General features: G+C 38.0%; 3 protein-coding genes across 4 annotated transcripts in view; 2 read left to right on the top strand and 1 right to left on the bottom strand.

Annotated features, from left to right (window-relative positions):
• inpp5l (inositol polyphosphate-5-phosphatase L) overlaps window positions 1–2,636 on the top strand; it is a 29,486-nt gene extending 26,850 nt beyond the window's left edge. Inside the window, exons 16-18 of the mRNA XM_028456405.1 lie at window positions 638–706; window positions 791–850; window positions 2,137–2,636. Coding sequence (XP_028312206.1) covers window positions 638–706; window positions 791–832 — 111 coding nt within the window. The 3' untranslated portion in view covers window positions 833–850; window positions 2,137–2,636. The remainder of the gene's footprint in view (window positions 1–637; window positions 707–790; window positions 851–2,136) is intronic.
• Window positions 2,637–8,132: 5,496 nt separating this feature from the next.
• nkx6.3 (NK6 homeobox 3) lies at window positions 8,133–11,083 on the bottom strand. The gene is made up of 3 exons (XM_028458279.1): window positions 10,463–11,083; window positions 9,881–10,050; window positions 8,133–8,595 (listed from the first exon to the last, which is right to left on the bottom strand). Exons 1-3 carry the CDS (start codon window positions 10,875–10,877, stop codon window positions 8,365–8,367), a joined length of 816 nt encoding a protein of 271 aa, XP_028314080.1. The 5' UTR covers window positions 10,878–11,083; the 3' UTR covers window positions 8,133–8,364.
• Window positions 11,084–13,759: 2,676 nt separating this feature from the next.
• LOC114470220 (E3 ubiquitin-protein ligase NEURL3-like) lies at window positions 13,760–16,033 on the top strand. Of its 2 annotated transcripts, XM_028458278.1 has the most exons (4): window positions 13,767–14,397; window positions 14,627–15,139; window positions 15,261–15,425; window positions 15,495–16,033. In XM_028458278.1, exons 1-4 carry the CDS (start codon window positions 14,361–14,363, stop codon window positions 15,671–15,673), a joined length of 894 nt encoding a protein of 297 aa, XP_028314079.1. In that variant the 5' UTR covers window positions 13,767–14,360; the 3' UTR covers window positions 15,674–16,033. The 2 variants fall into 2 exon arrangements, with proteins under 2 accessions (XP_028314077.1, XP_028314079.1); XM_028458276.1 differs by having other exon boundaries at window positions 13,760–14,397; window positions 15,261–16,033.
• Window positions 16,034–18,299: the final 2,266 nt, after the last annotated feature.

The following is an 18,299-nucleotide window of genomic DNA, read 5'->3' as shown; positions in this document are numbered from 1 at the left end:
GTTACATGTTGTGGTGATTGTGTCTCAAGTAACGGTAATTGTGTGTAAACAATTGAGAAAGTCTGTAATTAGATGGTAAGATAATGAGAAAGGCTAGCAGTAACTTAACCCTCCTAATTTTTTGGGGTCAGTTTGACCCTATTCAATGTTTATCATTCAAAAAATATTAATTGACTTTTTTTCTGTTTCTAATTCGATGGGTACAATTGATTAAGCATAAATATATTTTTTTCACATATTGCATGTATTGGTGTTCCTCTAAGGTAAATTTGACCCCAAGCTGTTTTAGCTGTGTTTCATTATCAAGGGGTTATTATGTATTCAACAAATAAACAAAGTATGTGCGGGCACCGTGTTGGTGAGCCCTGGTCTATTCTAACAGAGAGAGAAAATCAAGTTCACTCATGCTGTAATTTTGAAGACACAGTTGTTTTGGACTGAGAGAGGAAACCTGCTGTGTGGAAATTTCCACACAGAAAGACTAGGATCCCTTATGCTCCCCATCAGTCCTGGGCTGACTTGAAAAATGTACATATCTTTTACTGTAATCATAAGACTGAATGTTAGAGAGGGAAGAAAGAGATGTCGAGTTTGTTGAAAGTGACATTTACATCTAAATGTTTGTTCTTCTTTTCAGAGTGATGATTGGGAGAAAGGCGTTGTTTATAACACTGTGGGTCCAAACGTGTGCATGGGAGACCATAAGGTAACACTTTTTACCAGCATGTTTATCCTACGGGTAATAAATGATGCACATAGAGAGACTCTCATGTTCTCATTTCCCCTTCAGCCTGTTTTCTTGTCCTTCTCACTGAAGACAAATGAACATTGACTCTGATTCGTCTCAATGGTAAGAGTAACTGTGCGTGCGTGCCTGTGTGTGTGAAGGTGTCCTATGTGTCTGTGTGGAGGCTCCAAGAACTAGAGTGATCCCAGTGATCCTGCTCTGTCCCTGGAGAGCCATAAGCTGCCTGGCCCAGTGGAGTCAGGATATGAACTAAGATGAAGTGCCTGTGGGACACGAGTGCTCCTTTGTGTCCCGTGTAGTCACAGCACAACGATCAGCAGCTTTCACTGATCTATGTCTATTGAATCCTCTCTACTGTCACTGTTACTGCACGTTTAGCGCATCGCTGCTTCCTGCTTTTCATTAATTACCACCTGGACATTTGGCCAGAGAGACATTTGTTGTCCCGGACAGCGTATTGGCTTTTTTACGGCCATGAGTTTGTTTTGCTGCTGTTTAATTCTCCTATTTCAGAACAAACTGCTCTTTCATGGTCGTCCTTCTTTAGAGGAGTGCAAAATGATGAGATCCATGTAGTGAAGGAACTTGAAAGATGCTCCAAGCGGCCAACAATTTCTTTGCTGTTTACCATTTTTGAAGCATAGTTCAATCCGTGTTTGAAACTTTCGAGGCCGTATTAGGACACATAAGGGGATTAAATATGCCCAATGCATGATTTTGTGATTTATTAACTACGCTCATCTATCAATGAATACGTATTCTCAATGATTGCAGGTAGCTGATGTTTACAGTTGAGGTGAATGCTTGAGAGAGCTGCTCACCTGTTTGTGTTGTACATTCATGCAATCGTCTCTTATTTAATTGGAGAGTGATTCTTTTGCCAAAAGGTTTTATGAAAATAAAGTGTTTCTGTTGTAGTCTACTAATAGAACACTATGTTTTAGGAGAGTTCTGTAAAAAAAAAAAAAAAGTGACAAACTAAATCTGCCTTTCTGATTAGTATATGGTTTCAGCATTCAATGCACCAAATATATACAAGATTGAATGCAAAAATTACATTAGGCTGTACACCTGGGTGGGAGTAGATCACTATATAGAGTCATTGTCCGATATTGTTAATACACCTGAAGGCATGAGTTGTTATTCTACTGAAGCAAACTGAGGAAAACAGCTTCATCTTGTCAGAATGTTTCCAGTTTTAAGAGTTAAAAGAGCCCGTTCTTTGTCATTGTGTTTTTCCTGTTTGGCCTCAGTGCAGACATGCCTTTACCCACAGTAACCTGTTGGTACACTTTTCTTCACTGGGAAACAAGCTCAACTGGGTGTTGTTCTTTATCTACTTTCAGCTCTGTGACTTGAACTCATGACTTATGTTTTGTGCATTTCAGCGGCAGGTGCTCACTGATGACGGTCAGCCTCATCGTTATCTGATTCTAACTGACCCAACAGCACCTTGGCAGCCACCTGCAGGGCGTCACTCTGCCTATGCTGGGAATGCTTATGCTTTCACGTCACCTCTGATTTCTTTGACACATACCAATGACCAAAGCTCCCCTGCACGTTGAACATTATGTTTGTGCAATCCAAACATTTTAAATCTTACTAAAGACATTTTATGCATTGTATTTTAATGCTCAACAGAAATTCTGCAAATATAAGCATTTTTAGTTAAACCTGCATTTAGCCAGATGGATTATGGCCAGTAGAAATTTTTTTTTTTTTTTTACAAATGTCAATTTAACACAGCATAGCTAAAAGCAACTTTTTTTTTAGTCTAGTATAATGTAGCTTCTTTAGTTTGTGTTGATAGTTGTTTGTAAATAATTATTTATACCATAAGATAAATGATTTACAAGTGTAAGATAGCCACGTGTAGCTATCAATTAAAGGTGCAGTCTGCAATGTTGGAAAGCATGTCTTGTCCTCATGCAGGGCAATACATGAAGGCATCTGATTGGTTCTTTTCATTCGGACTGAATGGCAGGGATTGTTCAGAGTTTTTACAGCTGCAGAGTTCTGATTCTTTTTGATCCCTTTTCTCAACAAAAAGTGTTTCGAAACAAGATTGCAGACTCTACCTTTAAGTGACACAAGCTTGTGTCCAGCTGAATTGTTTTTACTCCCCATGCACACATATAAACATAATGTAAATATATTACTACAGGTTAAAAGTAGTGTCCTCAAGATGAACTATGGTTGTCATTCACATGAATGAGGTTTGATGTGAAGTGTGTAATGACTGGAATGCTGTCAGATCCAGTGACGTGTCGTGACCACTAGGGTTGGGTAGGCTCGTTGCAAATCGAGATCACCGATGACAATTTCATATGTTTCTGCTGTCAAGTGTTAATCAAACAAAATCACCATCGTAAAACACCATTAAAGAAACACAAGCAATTATTCAATATAGCCTTCATACTCTCCCAACAAAATATATCATGACATGGCAGCTCATTCGTTGTTTGTGTTGGAAACACAGAGAAAATGACAACTCAGAACAGCCTCAGTGAGGAGCATCCACAAAGCAAATCCTTCCTTTTGTACCATTCACTGTAGAAAATACGAAAAATTTTCTGACCTTACCTTTGCTGAAGGTCTGGTAGCTCAGGTGTTAGTCTCCCATCTTTTAAAAGCTGTCGTTTTTCCTCAAAAGAAAGTTTCTGTCATTCTGCCTGTAGTGTTATCCCGCCCACTAGCTAGAGAACGTGGCCACTGCTAGCACTGTGAACTTACGTATAACATGTAGCATCGCACGGTTACGTCCAAAGGCAGCGTAGAAAGCTGCCTTTCGACGTAAATGGTTTTCATCTTGGGGAACTGACTGCGCATGCGCAAACATAAAAACACGCTATGGAAACAGAGGCAGAGCAGCCGTGTGCTTTTGAAAGAGGGTGTGGCCTCCTCCTGCCTTACAGCGGAGTGAGACTGTGCAGTGTCTCTGCCGTACCAGGAAATAGCGATGTTTAGTCATTTGGGATATGACAAGCACAAAATGCTGACACTTTTAAACTTAGAGGTACTGTAGGCTATCGGAAATTGGAAAATAAATTATATTATAATTAAAACAAATAATCAAAATATCAATTCACCTTTGGGTAGGCACTGCCTACCTTGACTACCCTGACTGCACGTCACTGGTCAGATCTTGAGGCATAAATCTGCATGCATCATGGGACTTTTTTTCAGTGTAACGTCACGTACAGTATGTTTTTAAAAATATGTAAAAAATAAAGGTATAAACTTTCATCTTTCAAAATACAGTTCTTAGTTCTTCCAGGCTGCAGTATTGATTCAGGCTGTATTTGTATTTATGTACAAGCCTTGAGCTTTTAATATACAGTATATGTTTGCAATGCCCAACGTGATTATTGTATTCACTGTTGAGGAATGCTGTTAAGGAAAGTTTAGTTTGATTATCTGTGCAGATAAACACTCCTTTTCTGATTTTTTTTTTTTTTTTTTTATAGTGATAATACGCACAAATGACGTGACAGGTCAACACAAAGGTAACGCATTAGGTGAAAAACAAAAACAGCAGTCATAAGCACTGCATGTTTGTGTTAAGACTGTAGTCATTTACACAGCAATGAGGTTAAGTTTAGCATAAAGCCTTGATTTTATAATGCATTGAAGTTTATTATACATCCTGTGGCCACTCCCACAAAGATTTACACAGAAATTTAAGTCACGGGTACGTTTGAATCTCATACTGTTGATTTTTTAATTTTAGGATTTATGTCTGTTTACATAGAATTGAATGATGAGAGCGTCGTGTGTCTACTCCCTGACTGTTTGTTCAACAAATTACTGATAATTTTCCACCTTAAAACTAAATTTATTAATAACACACTTTAATTTTGTTGAATAAACACTAAACTAGGCACAACTCTAATATTTGATTATATGATTTGCTTTCAAATGAACTCTGCTTGAATCTGTTCAAACTTGGTCAGCTGTTCACACAACAACTTCCTTTTCTGCCTCTCATTGTGTTATCTGCTGTATTACACAATCGTAGATTAGTGTTTACATGCATGGCACCATATCTGAAAACTCCATCCACACGCAGACGGTGAATATTCCAGCCTGTATGTGGTGCTGTAGCATTATTGCTACCAGAACTCAAGAAGAGAAGATGTGTAAAATGTGTGCAAGCACAAAGAAAGTAAAAACCAGAGTGGACTAAAGATGTTGAGCTGATTTAATGGCCTTCATACATTATGTGGTGGAAAATTGACGGTTATTGCTGTGATCAGCAATCAGGGACCAAGCACATGAGGATAATACTCATCAATTATTGCTTGGATTTCAGATTTTACTGCTGTGATTTTTCTTTTTTTTTTTTTCTTTTTGTACATTTTATCAGTGTGGATGAAAGGCACAAAAAACAAATGGTATTCATTCCTGCAAGTTATTTTGTAAAAGATTATATGTTAAGGTTTATTTTTTTAGAAAATTTGCTTTGATCTCCTGCCATTTACTTTGATGTCAGGAGATCAAAGTAAATTCCCTGAAAAAATAATAAATGAAACCTTAACATGAGGACAACAAAGGGTCTGATTATTTACCTGATCACTGAAATCTATCTTTAATACTGGCTAACCACTTCTGTGTGCACTCAAAGCAACACTGAAGGCTCTCCTTAAACCTGTCCATATTATTTTCCTTGTTTGTCATCTTGATTACACCAGTTCATTAAGTTATTGATGTTTTGATAATATCAATCATTTATGAATAACTCTTTACCCTGTAGATTAGACATGCTTGTTGTTACTGTGTTTTGTGAAACTTGCACACTTTGATTAATGAAATAATGCATTCTTTATACTCACACCAAAAGGCTTTTTTTTAAAAAATATACATAAACTCACATATTTTGTGATTAGCTTTGGACTATTTATACAGTAGGACTGTAGTTCCTTTGGATGACTGTATGGATTGAAACTGTAGTTCTCTGATGTTGACCGGTATTACTCTTAGAACGCCTCTGGTCAAACACTACATCATTGTGATATTTCACTTTTGTTAATAAAAGGCTTCCCTCAGAATTTATGTGACGGTAAATTTATCCTGTGTGACTTGAGCTTTCAGAAGCAAACTATTCTATCATGAAAAGGAGAAAAATGACGAGTAAAACAACAAAGGTGATGAGGTTGTCCTCTAAAGCTGGAACAAGGTACATTTTAAGGACATTTAGTTCAGAATGAAAACCTCCAACCAGTTAGGAGTGTGCCCTGTATTTCTGACTGGTTCTCACCTTTATTGCTATTTAATTTCAGTGTCGGGTCAAGGGTTTGTTGATTCACTGCTCGCAGCCAGATAAATGCAGGGCTTTGGAAAAAAAATGCCAGCTTAACAGTGAGCTGGTCGGAGGATAAATCTAGCATTTGTAATACTTGACAACTGTTAAATATTTGCATATTCTCTGCTTCCTGACTGACTGTTGAGGCATTTAAGCGACAAAAGAAAGTGGCATGTATGCTTCTGCCCTTGGCACACAACAGCATTTCTTTCCATCAGTGATCAGTAACACAAAGCTGGAATTGTATCTGCAGCATTCCTCAGTCTGGACTCACTGTTCTGGCTCGGAGGAAACTAATAACAAGTCAAATGAAGACTTAACTCACCGAGCCTCAATGGTAAATGAGCTGATCTATTGATATTGGTTTTATGTTGGAGTGGGGTGTGGAGGTCATTGTCTTCAATTAAGCAGGAGCATGATAGCTTATCGCCCATGGTTATGACCTTTGACCCCAGGATTGTTTCTCAGCTTTTGTTTGTTTTGAGTGTCGTCTGACGGCCAGTGCACCGAGGACTGGAGTCCAGTCAGCCTAATTGTTTATCCTTAATTACAGTTGTTTTATTGTTTCATATTACTAATGCATAAATCTCTACTGGTCTGGTTCAGGAGCATCCATCGCTCTGTAAATGAGCAGTGACCCATATAATTTATATATTGGAAACATGGTACATATAGAGGGTAGATCAACCTTAAATAATAGGGGTCTAACTTTAGACTTTAAGTCAAAATGCATCTTAAAAAGAAATAAAGAAACAAACCTAAATAAAATAAATGCTATATTATTGCATTGTTTTGAGCGAGGGTAATTACAATTAACTTAAAAATAAAAGATCTTAGTATTTTTGCACAGGCAAATACTCTTTACCCGCTGAGAAGCAGAGACTTAATTTTGGATTCGGACTTCTGACCATGAACTGTACATGGATTGCTTGGATTTGAGAAAACACGATGGTACGTACCAAGATGCAAGGTCTGAAATTTGTTGATACTGGAAACGCCGAGCAGGGATCTGGAGAAAAGGCCTTAGGTGTAGATGGCAGTTTAATAAATAAGTAAAAACACAGAGTGTTCATCTCGCTTTGTATTACAGACTCAATAATGCTAAAATTAGATTAGAATTACATTCTACGTTTTGACGAAAATTAGACGTTTGAAATCATCATTTCTTGAGTCTGTTAACCTGTGGTAAATTGCATCAGTCTAACGTCAAATTCCTTTTTTACAATCGTTTTCAATCTTTTTACCGAAGGGTTAAAGTTATGCAAGTTATTTGCTTTTGTATTTGAAAATGTATTTAAAAATAAATGCATCAAAGAAGTTTCTAGTAATTCTGAGCTCGTCTTCTCCCACCTGCCATTTACATTGTGGTTTTGGTGTGGTGGATGAGAGAAAATATGAGGGAGAAACACTTTATCTCCATTTACAAGAGGTTTCCAAAAAAGTTGTTCAAGAGTAAAAAGATATGAGCCAAATTGTTGAGTGGTATGGAAGCCCATTTTCGCCACTAAAATAATAAATAAAATAAATCACCACGGCAATTCATAATTATGAGTTAGTGAAGTCGTATATATATGAGATAGAAAGTCATAATTATGATATACAAACTGAGTATATGCTGCAGTCTACCAACGGACAATAATTCATTTAAAACACCTATTTTAGTTCTTAGAATTCAACACATGGTACATAGTGTAGAAAATAGTGGAAGTACATAAATACGTCTTTATTGCAAAAATGATTCTGTCACATTTTTGTACATTTATTTGCAACTTGACAACAATTTTCTCACAAGTATGATTTTTTTTTTTTTATCTCATGATGACGACTTTCTTTCTTATAATTATGACTTTCCATAGTGATTTTTTTTTTTTTTTTAAATGTAGTGGTGGCTTCCATATAGTGTTTATCTTTAAAAGTTCTGCTGGTTTTTGTGTCAAGTCAAAATTACAATATTAAACACATTGCATAAAAGGTTAAAGGTGCAAATAAGTATAAGAAGGTGGTGATAGTGGTATGGATGAATTTTATATTTAAAATAAATAAATAAATAAAGACACTGGATTAAAAAAGGAAGGCATGTGGTAACTGTAAATCATTTTTTATTTATTAGTAGGCCGACAACATCATGCATATTTTTTTTTACGTTAATTTACTCATGTTTTCTTTATCTATACAAATTATGTGTCCAACCCAAGTATGTAACCGTGTTTCCATCCTGACTGTGACCTCCATTGAACATGCATGACTTTGTAACTTTAGTGATCATCTTGAATAACATGGCGTGTCAGAGCCAAAGCCTGTGTCCGTGTGTCAGTCAGACGTGGTGAGGTCCGAGGCGCAGCACAGAGAAAGCCCTGCGGTGTTTGCGCAGCAGGAGTCGGATCTTGTCGTCGTCAGAGTCCGGGTCCAGGGGCCTGTTGTACTCCTCGTCCTCCACCTCGTTCTCCGAGGCCTCCCCGCTCTGCCCCGCCAGGCTGGCCTGCGTGGAGCTCGGCTCCGTGGCGCTCTTCTTCCTCCATTTGGTTCGACGGTTTTGAAACCACACCTGAAGAAAAGAAGTGTCTCATTATTCACGGGAAACCTGCGTAAAACCTCGTTCATCCGAAGCGTTTTTGTCATAATGCGCTGGCCATTTTGTTTCCAAAAATCTTTTTTGATGATTTGAAAAATGGCGACTTCCACCAACTATTTCCCTCCACCTGTTTGCATTGCTGTGCTCCTTCCAGCTGCTGGAACACGTAAGTTTGACTACAGGACATTTTAAAAGGTAAAATACTCAAACCACGAACCTTAACAAACCAGTAAGTACATTTAATTATGGTTGAACACTTTCAGGTGTTAGCTAATGCTAATGAACAACAGCTATATATTTAAAAACAAAAGAAAAATGCTTTGTTGACCTTGCTAATTTTGTTTTATAGTTTTTAGTTTTCACATGGATAAATATTTTTAAAATTTTACTTTAGACTAAAACGTAAAATGAAAATAAAGGGTCACAAGATAAAATGATCGACATTTTAACCGTAACACTGGCCTGAAATGAGTGACCAAAAAACATTTTAAATTTTAGAAAATATTTAAAATGTAATCTTCATACTGTATATATTTTTAGTATTGTACATTAAATTGTATATTCATGTTAAATATTAAAGTGTTTAACCCTAATTTAGTAATTCACTTAATGTTTGAACCCTGGCCTCTGTTGAATAGTGCTCTACGACTCTCATAATTACTAATTATTAATGTAAGGAATGCAAAACTATCAGTAATTAATATAAGTAAAAACCACAACAGTTATATTTCTCTCATATTACTGAAGACAATCACCATTTTCCCAGCCAAAATATCACATTATATTTCAGCATACAAGAATCCTAATTGCCTGTTCAACATGTATTAGTCTCTATTGAGAACCACATTTCAAAATAAGTGTTTTTTTTTTTTTTACTTAATAATTTTTTCTTCACATAAAATAAATGAAATTTTAAATCTTTAAGCGTCAATGAATTTACTGCAAGACATGCCCTTATTAACACATTTATTTATTTAAAGGGACAATCATATTAATAAACATATAAATGTAAATCTGCCAGAATTAGCCAATGGCTACTTTCCATCTGTAGTCCCTGGCAGATCAAGAAAATACACATGGTTTGAACATGAGTATTTCAAAAGATGTATCAAAACTTTCGATTGTCTGTTTTGTTTTACCAAACATGAGAGAAATATTTATTCATGTTTACTAACTCAAATTTTCATTAAACAATTCTGTTCAACCAGAGTTTATAATGAGGTAAATTATACTTCAAACAAAGGACCGACATACACACCTTGACCTGTGATTCTGTCATTCCCAGAGAATAAGCCAGTCTGGCTCTCTCAGGTCCGGCCAAGTATTTGGTCTGCTCGAAGGTTTTTTCCAGAGCAAAGATCTGATGTCCACTAAAAGTCGGTCTGGTGTGCTTCTTTCTGCTGGGAATCTCTCCAAGGGGAATGCTGCCTGTTCAAGCAGGAAACATGATCAAATCATTTTCATGATGAGGAAATGCATGTTGGGCCTTTCTAATGTGATATTTATTGCTATGGTATCAGAAACCACATAGCACAATTGTTGCTGGCATGTTTGTTATACCCTGAAAACATTCTAATTGCATTGATTGTATGGTTAAAAATAATGTTTACCTATTATCTTTTTCACTTTAAAGCTGTAAAACATCTATTTTTCGCTACATCAAAACCCCAGACTTCTAACTCTATTAGAGTTTTGTTTTTTTAGAAACAAATAACACACTCAGACACTCTTTTTGTTGGATATCTTTTCCAAATCTGATGTAATCCATCTGATCTGAGTTCCTACTGGGGGAACCTGTGCTGTTTATCTGACTGGATGCAGATGCAGCACTCAGACTCACCGTTGGTGCACTGCTGCCGTCCCCCTCTCCAATCACAGTTGCTCTCTGACCAGCAGCTCACACTGCGAGCCTTCATGGGACACTCGGCGCTGGGCTTGGAGAACCCGTTCAGTGACGAGTTGTAGTCTCGGTTGTAGTACATGGATGTGCTGGTGACCGAGGGTCCGAAGCCCCCCATGGTGGAGTATCCCGACAGCAAGGTGGTGGTGCCCGTGGATCCCACTCCCACCATGGAGCGGCACAGGATGTCACTGATGCCGTGAGGTGTTCCTGGTGGTAACTGGCTGTTCAGGCCTGGGTTGAGCTTGTACAGGGAGTTGGGCATAGAGTACTGGCACACTGGTGCCTTCAGGTCTGAGGTAAACTGACCCAGACTGTTGTTGAACAGGAAAGACCCCTGGATGTTGGGCTCCATGGGACGTACTGGAACTGTGGCTCCGGTAATCAGTCGTACATCCAATGAAATCCAAGCTGGTGAAGAATTCTTTCAGCCAAAGTTTCTATACTGCTGACATCAGGATTTTGAAGATCACAGTCTCTCCTCAGATGTTTCATTAAGAGCAAGGATTATGAGCCTTTCAGACCAAGCATCTACTGTCTAAGTTACCACCACATTTTAAAAGAGTTCACACAGATGAACTTTACTTTCTCCACTCACGCTGTTCTTATCCATAGGTTGGTAAGTGATAACTCCATGCTTCTAGTTACGAGCGAGCCTTGCGAAAATGCTAGCAGCGTTTTCCTGAAGAATAATGCGTCTCGCTGGCTCTGCTTAGAAATCATCAATAAGCTGTATGTGGAAATGGAGTGGCACCTTGATAAAGGAAGGCCACATTAGAATGTGTCCTGGGATTGGCCTGGGTCTCCCTGCTTTAATGCCTTTCTATTGGCTCGCTGGTGGAGGCAAAGCCTTTTATTGGAAGGCAGCAGATTAATAGTGTTTTAAGCAGGTGGAGTGGGAACAAGCAGATTTTTTGATGACCTGCCATGTCTGACCAAGTGTGCAGCAGCTGGGGCACACCGAGGAGGAGGGGGTGTTCTCAAGTCTCAGGTAATATAAGAGAAACAGATGAATATACTGTTGTTTTTTTTATATATTTAACACACAGTTATATCAACTATAGATATCAGGCTCAGTTTATGGTTGAATGAACTTTGATCCATTGTGTGGGAGAGCAAAATGGTTTTCACTTTTTTCCTAGTTTATCCCTGTATCAGACCAAAATTTAAAATGCAACAAAGCACAATGTGCAACATGTTGTGAAAATTAGATACATTTTCTAAATGCTCAACTGTGAGGTAGTAGCCAATTTCTCCTGAGTAAAACCAAATATTTATGTTGGCATGTGCACGTGGCAAGACCACAAGTCCCAGTACGCTACCTCTATTTTTTATTTTATTTTTTTGCTTGCCACTGTCTTTGTCGAAAATGTTCATTTTTCTTATTATTTTTTTGGACACAAGTATAAATGCACAAAGTCAAATCTTTATCAATCGAGAAATATAAAAAACAGAACTATTGTTTTATTCTGGCCTTAATATTAATTAAGCAACAAAAATAATTTCCTGAGCACAATTGATGAGTTATCACAGCCTAAACCCACCAAGGGTTAGTCGGCCGAGTTTCACAGCACTCGGTACCAAGTGTGTCCACCATTTTTCACGTAAAGCAGTACATCTCTGGTGCATAGAGTTAACCAGATTGTCAATAGTGGATTGTTGTCCCATTCCTCCTGCAGAGCAACTCGGACCTGGTGGTCGTTTCCTGGAACTGGAACACATTGTCTGACTCGCTGATCCAGAACATCACAAAGGTGTTCACAACTATTCAGCGCTGCCTGTCTCTTAATCAAATTGTTCAAACAGCTGATGGTAGAATTCACATTCAAGTGTGTTTACACGGCCGTCACAGATATCCCAGCTTCCATCATGCCAATGGCACACACCCGTAGGACTTGTGACAACGGTGGCATTATGACTACTGACAAAATTTCAGGTTGACCTTTTATTGATCCAGCTCCAATCAGTGTCTGTGTATGGTCACGCCGCTTGACACACTGTTGTGCTCTATGTAACTCAGGGGTGAAATATTTAATGAGTGAGTAATCTCGCAGGTGGTCGTCAATGGGAAGTGGGAGAAATTGAGCAAAACCAATTATTCAGTACACCAATAAAACACTATTTGTGAGCATATTGGTTCGTGCATTTATGTTCTTGTTCAGTATAGATTCAAAATGAGTATTATGCCCTTCAGCACGCCCTTTTCAACAATATCAGAATCTATATTCTGTTAAAAATAAGTGTTCAACAGATATCCAAACCTTAAAAATCAAATAAAAGACATTTAAAAAAAAAAAGTGTTTCTAAAAACACTATCATGATTTTTTGTTAGGAAACAGTTTTATCACAACTTAGATTTAAAAAATAGAAAAACCTGAATCGCCAACATTATTCTTTACAACATCAGAATGTCCTTTTCTGCAATATCAAGCAAATAAGTGATATTTAATCCTTATGAATAAGTTTAAAAAACAAGAGCCCTGAGGCGCAAACCTCCGCCAAGTTTAAAGACACAGTGTGATTGATTATCTTTATTTAAAACTCAATGTTAAAGTGTTAATTTAAACATAGACGTGTTAAGAATTTATTAACACATATAATTGTGATAACTCATTGATTATTTCCTGGCCAGATTTAAATTCTAATGCTTTGTGTTTAATTTTTTATGGTGATTTTATTAACTTGATGCAAATGACTGATAGGACAGAAAGAACAATTAATAGTCTAGTCTGCTTTGTGTTGATAAAAATGCAAATATTATGTATATTTATACAACTTTGATATTATACAAATATTATAGTTGCAACAATCAGAGACAGAAATCGACATGTTTTTAGTTTTTTTTTTTTTTTTTTTTAAAAACTGTTGTACTATGTCTATGTCAGGGTTTTTTTTTTTTTTTAGGTCAGCGTCTCAAAGGTTTATTGTTTTATTCACATTAGTAAAGTATAAGTTCCAATCAAAACAATACACGCAACATAGACAATCAAGAACTAAACAAAAATAAATAAATCAAGACTTCACTCAATAGAAACATTTCCAATGATTAGGGAAGTTTTGTCAGCAGGTTTAGATTAGACAAAATATTTTTAAGTCATTCATGAAATGTGACAAACATGGCTTTGTTTTTTAATATCTGCATTTATGAATGAAAAACGTCAGCCTGTAAAAGTTTCTCACCGTTGGTACTTTTCCAATAGTGATGACCTCACCATGTTTTCTAGGAAAGGCGTTCATCCTGTCACATGACCACATAGAGAAACTAAATGTATCATTTGCGGAATGTGACGTTCTTATCAATGTCTCTAGCATTTATAGGAAACGTTTTGGATGTCTGTGCTGGTAATAAATAAATGCTTCCTCATATTACCTGGGTTTTTTATCTAGTTTGAAAAACCACGTGTTTTTTATTGTAGTGATAACACATGCTTGAAGATATTCTTTTTAATCTTACTTGTCTCCTAAAATAACACATGTTGTTGATGTTTTGTTCAGTGCTGGTTCAATATATAACATTTGAGTTTTCTATAGAGTTTCACTCAACTTTGTTTGCATTAAACACAAACACATGGTAACAACAAATGTAACTGAGAAATTACATTTACATGGATAAAGAAAACCTTCAGGTACTTTTCCAAAGTTGGGTTTTCTGCCCCCCTGTTCCCATGTGACTGGAAACCACCTCCCCCTGAAGTTTAAGGCCGGCCCACACTTTGAAGGTTTTGACAGGACACCAACATATAAAAGAAGCCAAAACTCCTGCCTTATCACAACTGCTCTAACATAGACTGAGCACAACTTCACTCACAACTGGGAGACACTCACTGACGGCATCAACATGATGGAGAACAGCAGTGGAAGCAATGGTAGCTCTGGTGAGATCATGTTCTGATTGATTAAGAAACAGAAATACACAATTATCCCCAGGAACTACACTTTGTGATGTAATGGTCTAACATTGCCTTATTCTGACTTTAAGTGTACATTGTTGTTACTGGGTGATGCTCCATGTCAGTGTTAATCTGGTCATTTGTCCATAAAGGTATTTTCTGTACTCAGTTACCCTCTGAACCTGCAGATGGCTGACTGCTCATTCTGTTGCAGATGTTACACCACAGGTGCGACACAGATGTGGCTCCCTGTGCCTCGGCCCCTTGACCTTCCACCCTCACGCTGTGGGAGACATGGTCACCCTGAGCCACACCCATCGAGTGGCAAAGAGGAGCAAAGGAACATTCAGGAACGGTCTGGTGTTCAGTAGTCGCCCCGTGCAGCCTCAGGAGAGGGTTCGAGTTCGAGTGGAGAAGGATTTGTTTAACTGGCACGGATCTCTGCGTGTGGGCTTCACCAACGTGTCCCCCTCAAGGAGAGCTTTACCTCTGCCTAGCATGGCCATCCCCAACCTGACCGACACCCCCGGCCACTGGGCCGCTGCTCTGCCTGAATCCTACTGCCGGGTGGGATCCCAACTGGACTTCTGGGTGTCTCATGATGGCTCCATTTATATCATGAGCAACGGCGGTGATAAGGAGAAGCTGCTGAACGGGGTGGACCTCAAGCAGCCGCTGTGGGCCCTAATAGACATCTATGGACAGGCATACTGCATTCGCCTCCTTGGTAAGTTGACTTTATGGTTCACACTCAGTGTTTGGAGTGGAGGGGGGGTGGGGGGCTCCTTGACTGACACTGGTAAAGACAGAGGAAGTGGATCTGATGTCTGTGTTCTTCTTTGCTGCAGGCTCAGAGAAACGAGGACTGGTTTCCAGAAAGTCCTGTCCTGCTCCTGCTCCTGAACCCAGCCCCACACCCCAGTGTATAAAACCACTTCTTTTGGCGTCAAAGGATTCAAACCTGGAGACAGAGAGTGAAGACATGTCCTACTTGGATTTGCACATTTCAGAAGGTAAAACCCTCTGCCTCTTACTGAGGTGTGTTGTCAGAGCTGTAACTGAATGCTCTCCTGTGCTGACAGATCAAATCTGTGTGGTGTGCATGGTGAGTGAGGCCAGAATAACGCTGCCTTGTGGCCATCGCTGTCTGTGTACGTCGTGCAATAACAAAGTATCGCAGCAGTTTGGCACCTGTCCGCTGTGCAGACATGACATCAGCTCCTCCTCAATGCGGAAAAGGAGTGCTACTTCTGTGTTCTGAACGAGACCCCCCTCCTCCAACACACACACGGAGCCAACAAAGACTGTCATACTTTGATACAACTGCAGAGCTCTGACCTGACAGCTGATCTGGACTAATACTCACTCAGGAAATGTTGTTTACAGTAGAAATGTTAAGTAATATTAATTGTACTGAGATGTTCATACGGAGTTAATGTTTCCAAAGCATGTATAAAGTCTAATTTCTATCACGTAGTGAGAAGAAACTATTCTACAGGGATATTTATAAAACTCAGTGACTTGTTTTCCTGTTTATGTATCTGCAATGTTTTTATATTTAACCTTTTTTACTGCTTCATGTACATATGTTTAAATGGCAAATAAATAATTTATACTGTGATTGTCTGAGACTTGTTTATTTCTACATGAAAAACTGCAGGAATTAAAAATAAAGAATTTTCTGGGCCAATTTTGATGTCTGAATCCTAATGATGTTAAAATCTTATGTGGAGCAATCAGATACAGATAATTTACATTTACAGCCGTAGTGGTCTGTGTTTCATTTCGAGAAACAATGTTTTTTTCATCAAAAATAACAATCTCACGTGACTAATAAACACTGACACGTGCTTCTGTTTATGGTGAAAATCAAACCCAAAGGGAGTGGCAGAGAAGAAAAGGCTCATCAAAATGAAAAGGTGTTTCATTTTGATGAGCAGAAAGTGTGTTATCAAGAAAACATTTCTAATCTAATGTCACTAATAAACAGTAACACTTGCGTCTGTTTTTATGGTGAAAATCAAACACAAAAGGAGTAGCAGTGAAAATAGGCCTATAAGTATTTTGTGCTACAGATCTGCTGATTACAAGTTATTCATACAAATGGGTTTAACAAGTCATTATGAGTTAAGTTAGCCTGTTCTTCATGTGTGGGAGTAGTTTAATGTCAAAGAAAAATAAAAACCATAATACAGCTCATTAATGGACTTGTTAAACTGCACTGTGCTCATGAGCTGTATGTTTGTCTAATTTTTATGCGTGTAATATCTACTTTATTTGTTATAGACCATTCTAGTGTTGTGGTAGTCGAGACCAAATTTTAAAGGTCTCGGACTCTGAAGCATTTTGACTCGGTCTCGTCTCGGACTCGGGCTGCCCGGACTCGGGATTTTCCGTCAAGACCGTTCGAGACCAGCACTAATTCCTGCTATTTTTTAACCTTTTTTATAATGTGATAATAACACGGAGAAGAACGGGATAAAACAATATTTTATTCATTCTTTAATCCACCCCGTATAATGACTGTAACCTTCCCTAATGTGACTGAGTGACGTGTGTCTGGCTACGGTGTCAGTTTGGACTGCGGAGCAGAAGGAGAAATGAACTAATCACCGGTAAAATTCCCAGTAAAACTCCAGAAAACAATCACCAGTAATAAATATTATCTCCCTGGTAAAGACAGTAGCTCTAATAACTGGTAAAATGATAAACTGATGATATTACAGCCTGTGAAGGCTGGATAGGAGACGCACTTACTCTGCTTCTGGGTCCTAGTGCCAGCCGAGCGGTGAAGCCTGTTCCGTTTACCGTGTTTACTGAGGTCCGTGTGTGTTTAATAAGTCTGTGTGTGTCCGTGTGAAAGTCTGCATGTTTATGCCTCTGTCCATCCACTCTTTTCATTATATCCATGTCTTTTAAGGCTTTATTACATAGTATCGGCTGTAGTCCGGGCCGCCGCCATCTTGGATTATGTCGTCACCAGCGCGTCATCACCACAAGTTGCACAAGCCAGAATGAGTCAAATAACTGTAAAGAGGTCTTATATTAGTCTATTTTCTTTTTAAAGTGGTGTTTTTTGTGGCTTTAGACTCCATTTACATTTATGTATATAATATGTTCCTCACAATATAAACAGGTTCACAATATAATTATTTTTTATAGTTTCTGTTTCCACTGTATCCAGAATAATAATAATATTTCTCAACAATTGTTTAGTTTCACATCTTCCTGTAGCTCTTTGTTTTTTTAGACTGATGACAACTTGTTTGTAGTTTTATTTCATAAAGTTTCACTTTTCCAGTTACAGTTGGAAACCTTTGTTAATTGAATATCCTAGTTGCATTACAGCAACCAAATTAAACTATATCAACTAAGTGAATTAATAAAAATGGCCTGTGTAAAGGCTTTTTCAAACTAAAAAAGTATCTTGTAAAATCTGTGACCTGTTGACTTTCACAACTCAAGGAATCAGAATCGAGAATCATTATTTCTTGGCAGAAATGCTTTTAAACACATAAAAATCTTGTTTTCAAACATGTAGAATAATTGTGAATTTATCAGTAGCAGTAGTAGTTTTAATATTTTAGTTAATTTTTTGCAGCCACCTTTTTTGTCCATCAAATGTATTTAAAAGAAACTCAAATTAAAGAGAGAATGTTATTTAACTGTTGAACCTTGTAATAATTTTATTTATTCATATATTTTTTTAAATTGAAAAAAAAAAAATGTTCATGGTCTCGGTCTCGGCTTGTCTCGGTCTTGGTCTTGACTTGGTCTCGGCTCCCGAAAGCCTTGGTCTTGTCTTGGTCTCGGTGCATTCTGGTCTCGGACAAGTCTTGGTCTCGGATAGAGTGGTCTTGAACACAACACGAGACCAGTCTCACAAT

This window comes from Gouania willdenowi, chromosome 9 (assembly GCF_900634775.1).
Source record: "Gouania willdenowi chromosome 9, fGouWil2.1, whole genome shotgun sequence".
Taxonomy (NCBI): domain Eukaryota; kingdom Metazoa; phylum Chordata; class Actinopteri; order Blenniiformes; family Gobiesocidae; genus Gouania; species Gouania willdenowi.
Note: the sequence above shows the minus strand (reverse complement) of the source record. Positions and strands in the feature narration are given on the sequence as shown.

What these genes read in the sequence shown, in the direction of transcription:
- nkx6.3 (XM_028458279.1), bottom strand. Translation starts at nt 10,877, where the DNA reads ATGGAGCCCAACATCCAGGGGTCTTTCCTGTTCAACAACAGTCTGGGT. An exon ending in ACGGCAGCAGTGCACCAACG is followed by an intron (nt 10,051 to 10,462) that starts GTGAGTCTGAGT and finishes CTGCTTGAACAG; the next exon opens with GCAGCATTCCCCTTGGAGAG. An exon ending in TGACAGAATCACAGGTCAAG is followed by an intron (nt 8,596 to 9,880) that starts GTGTGTATGTCG and finishes TCTTTTCTTCAG; the next exon opens with GTGTGGTTTCAAAACCGTCG.
- LOC114470220 (XM_028458276.1), top strand. Translation starts at nt 14,361, where the DNA reads ATGATGGAGAACAGCAGTGGAAGCAATGGTAGCTCTG. An exon ending in TGGAAGCAATGGTAGCTCTG is followed by an intron (nt 14,398 to 14,626) that starts GTGAGATCATGT and finishes ATTCTGTTGCAG; the next exon opens with ATGTTACACCACAGGTGCGA. An exon ending in ATACTGCATTCGCCTCCTTG is followed by an intron (nt 15,140 to 15,260) that starts GTAAGTTGACTT and finishes TCTTTGCTGCAG; the next exon opens with GCTCAGAGAAACGAGGACTG.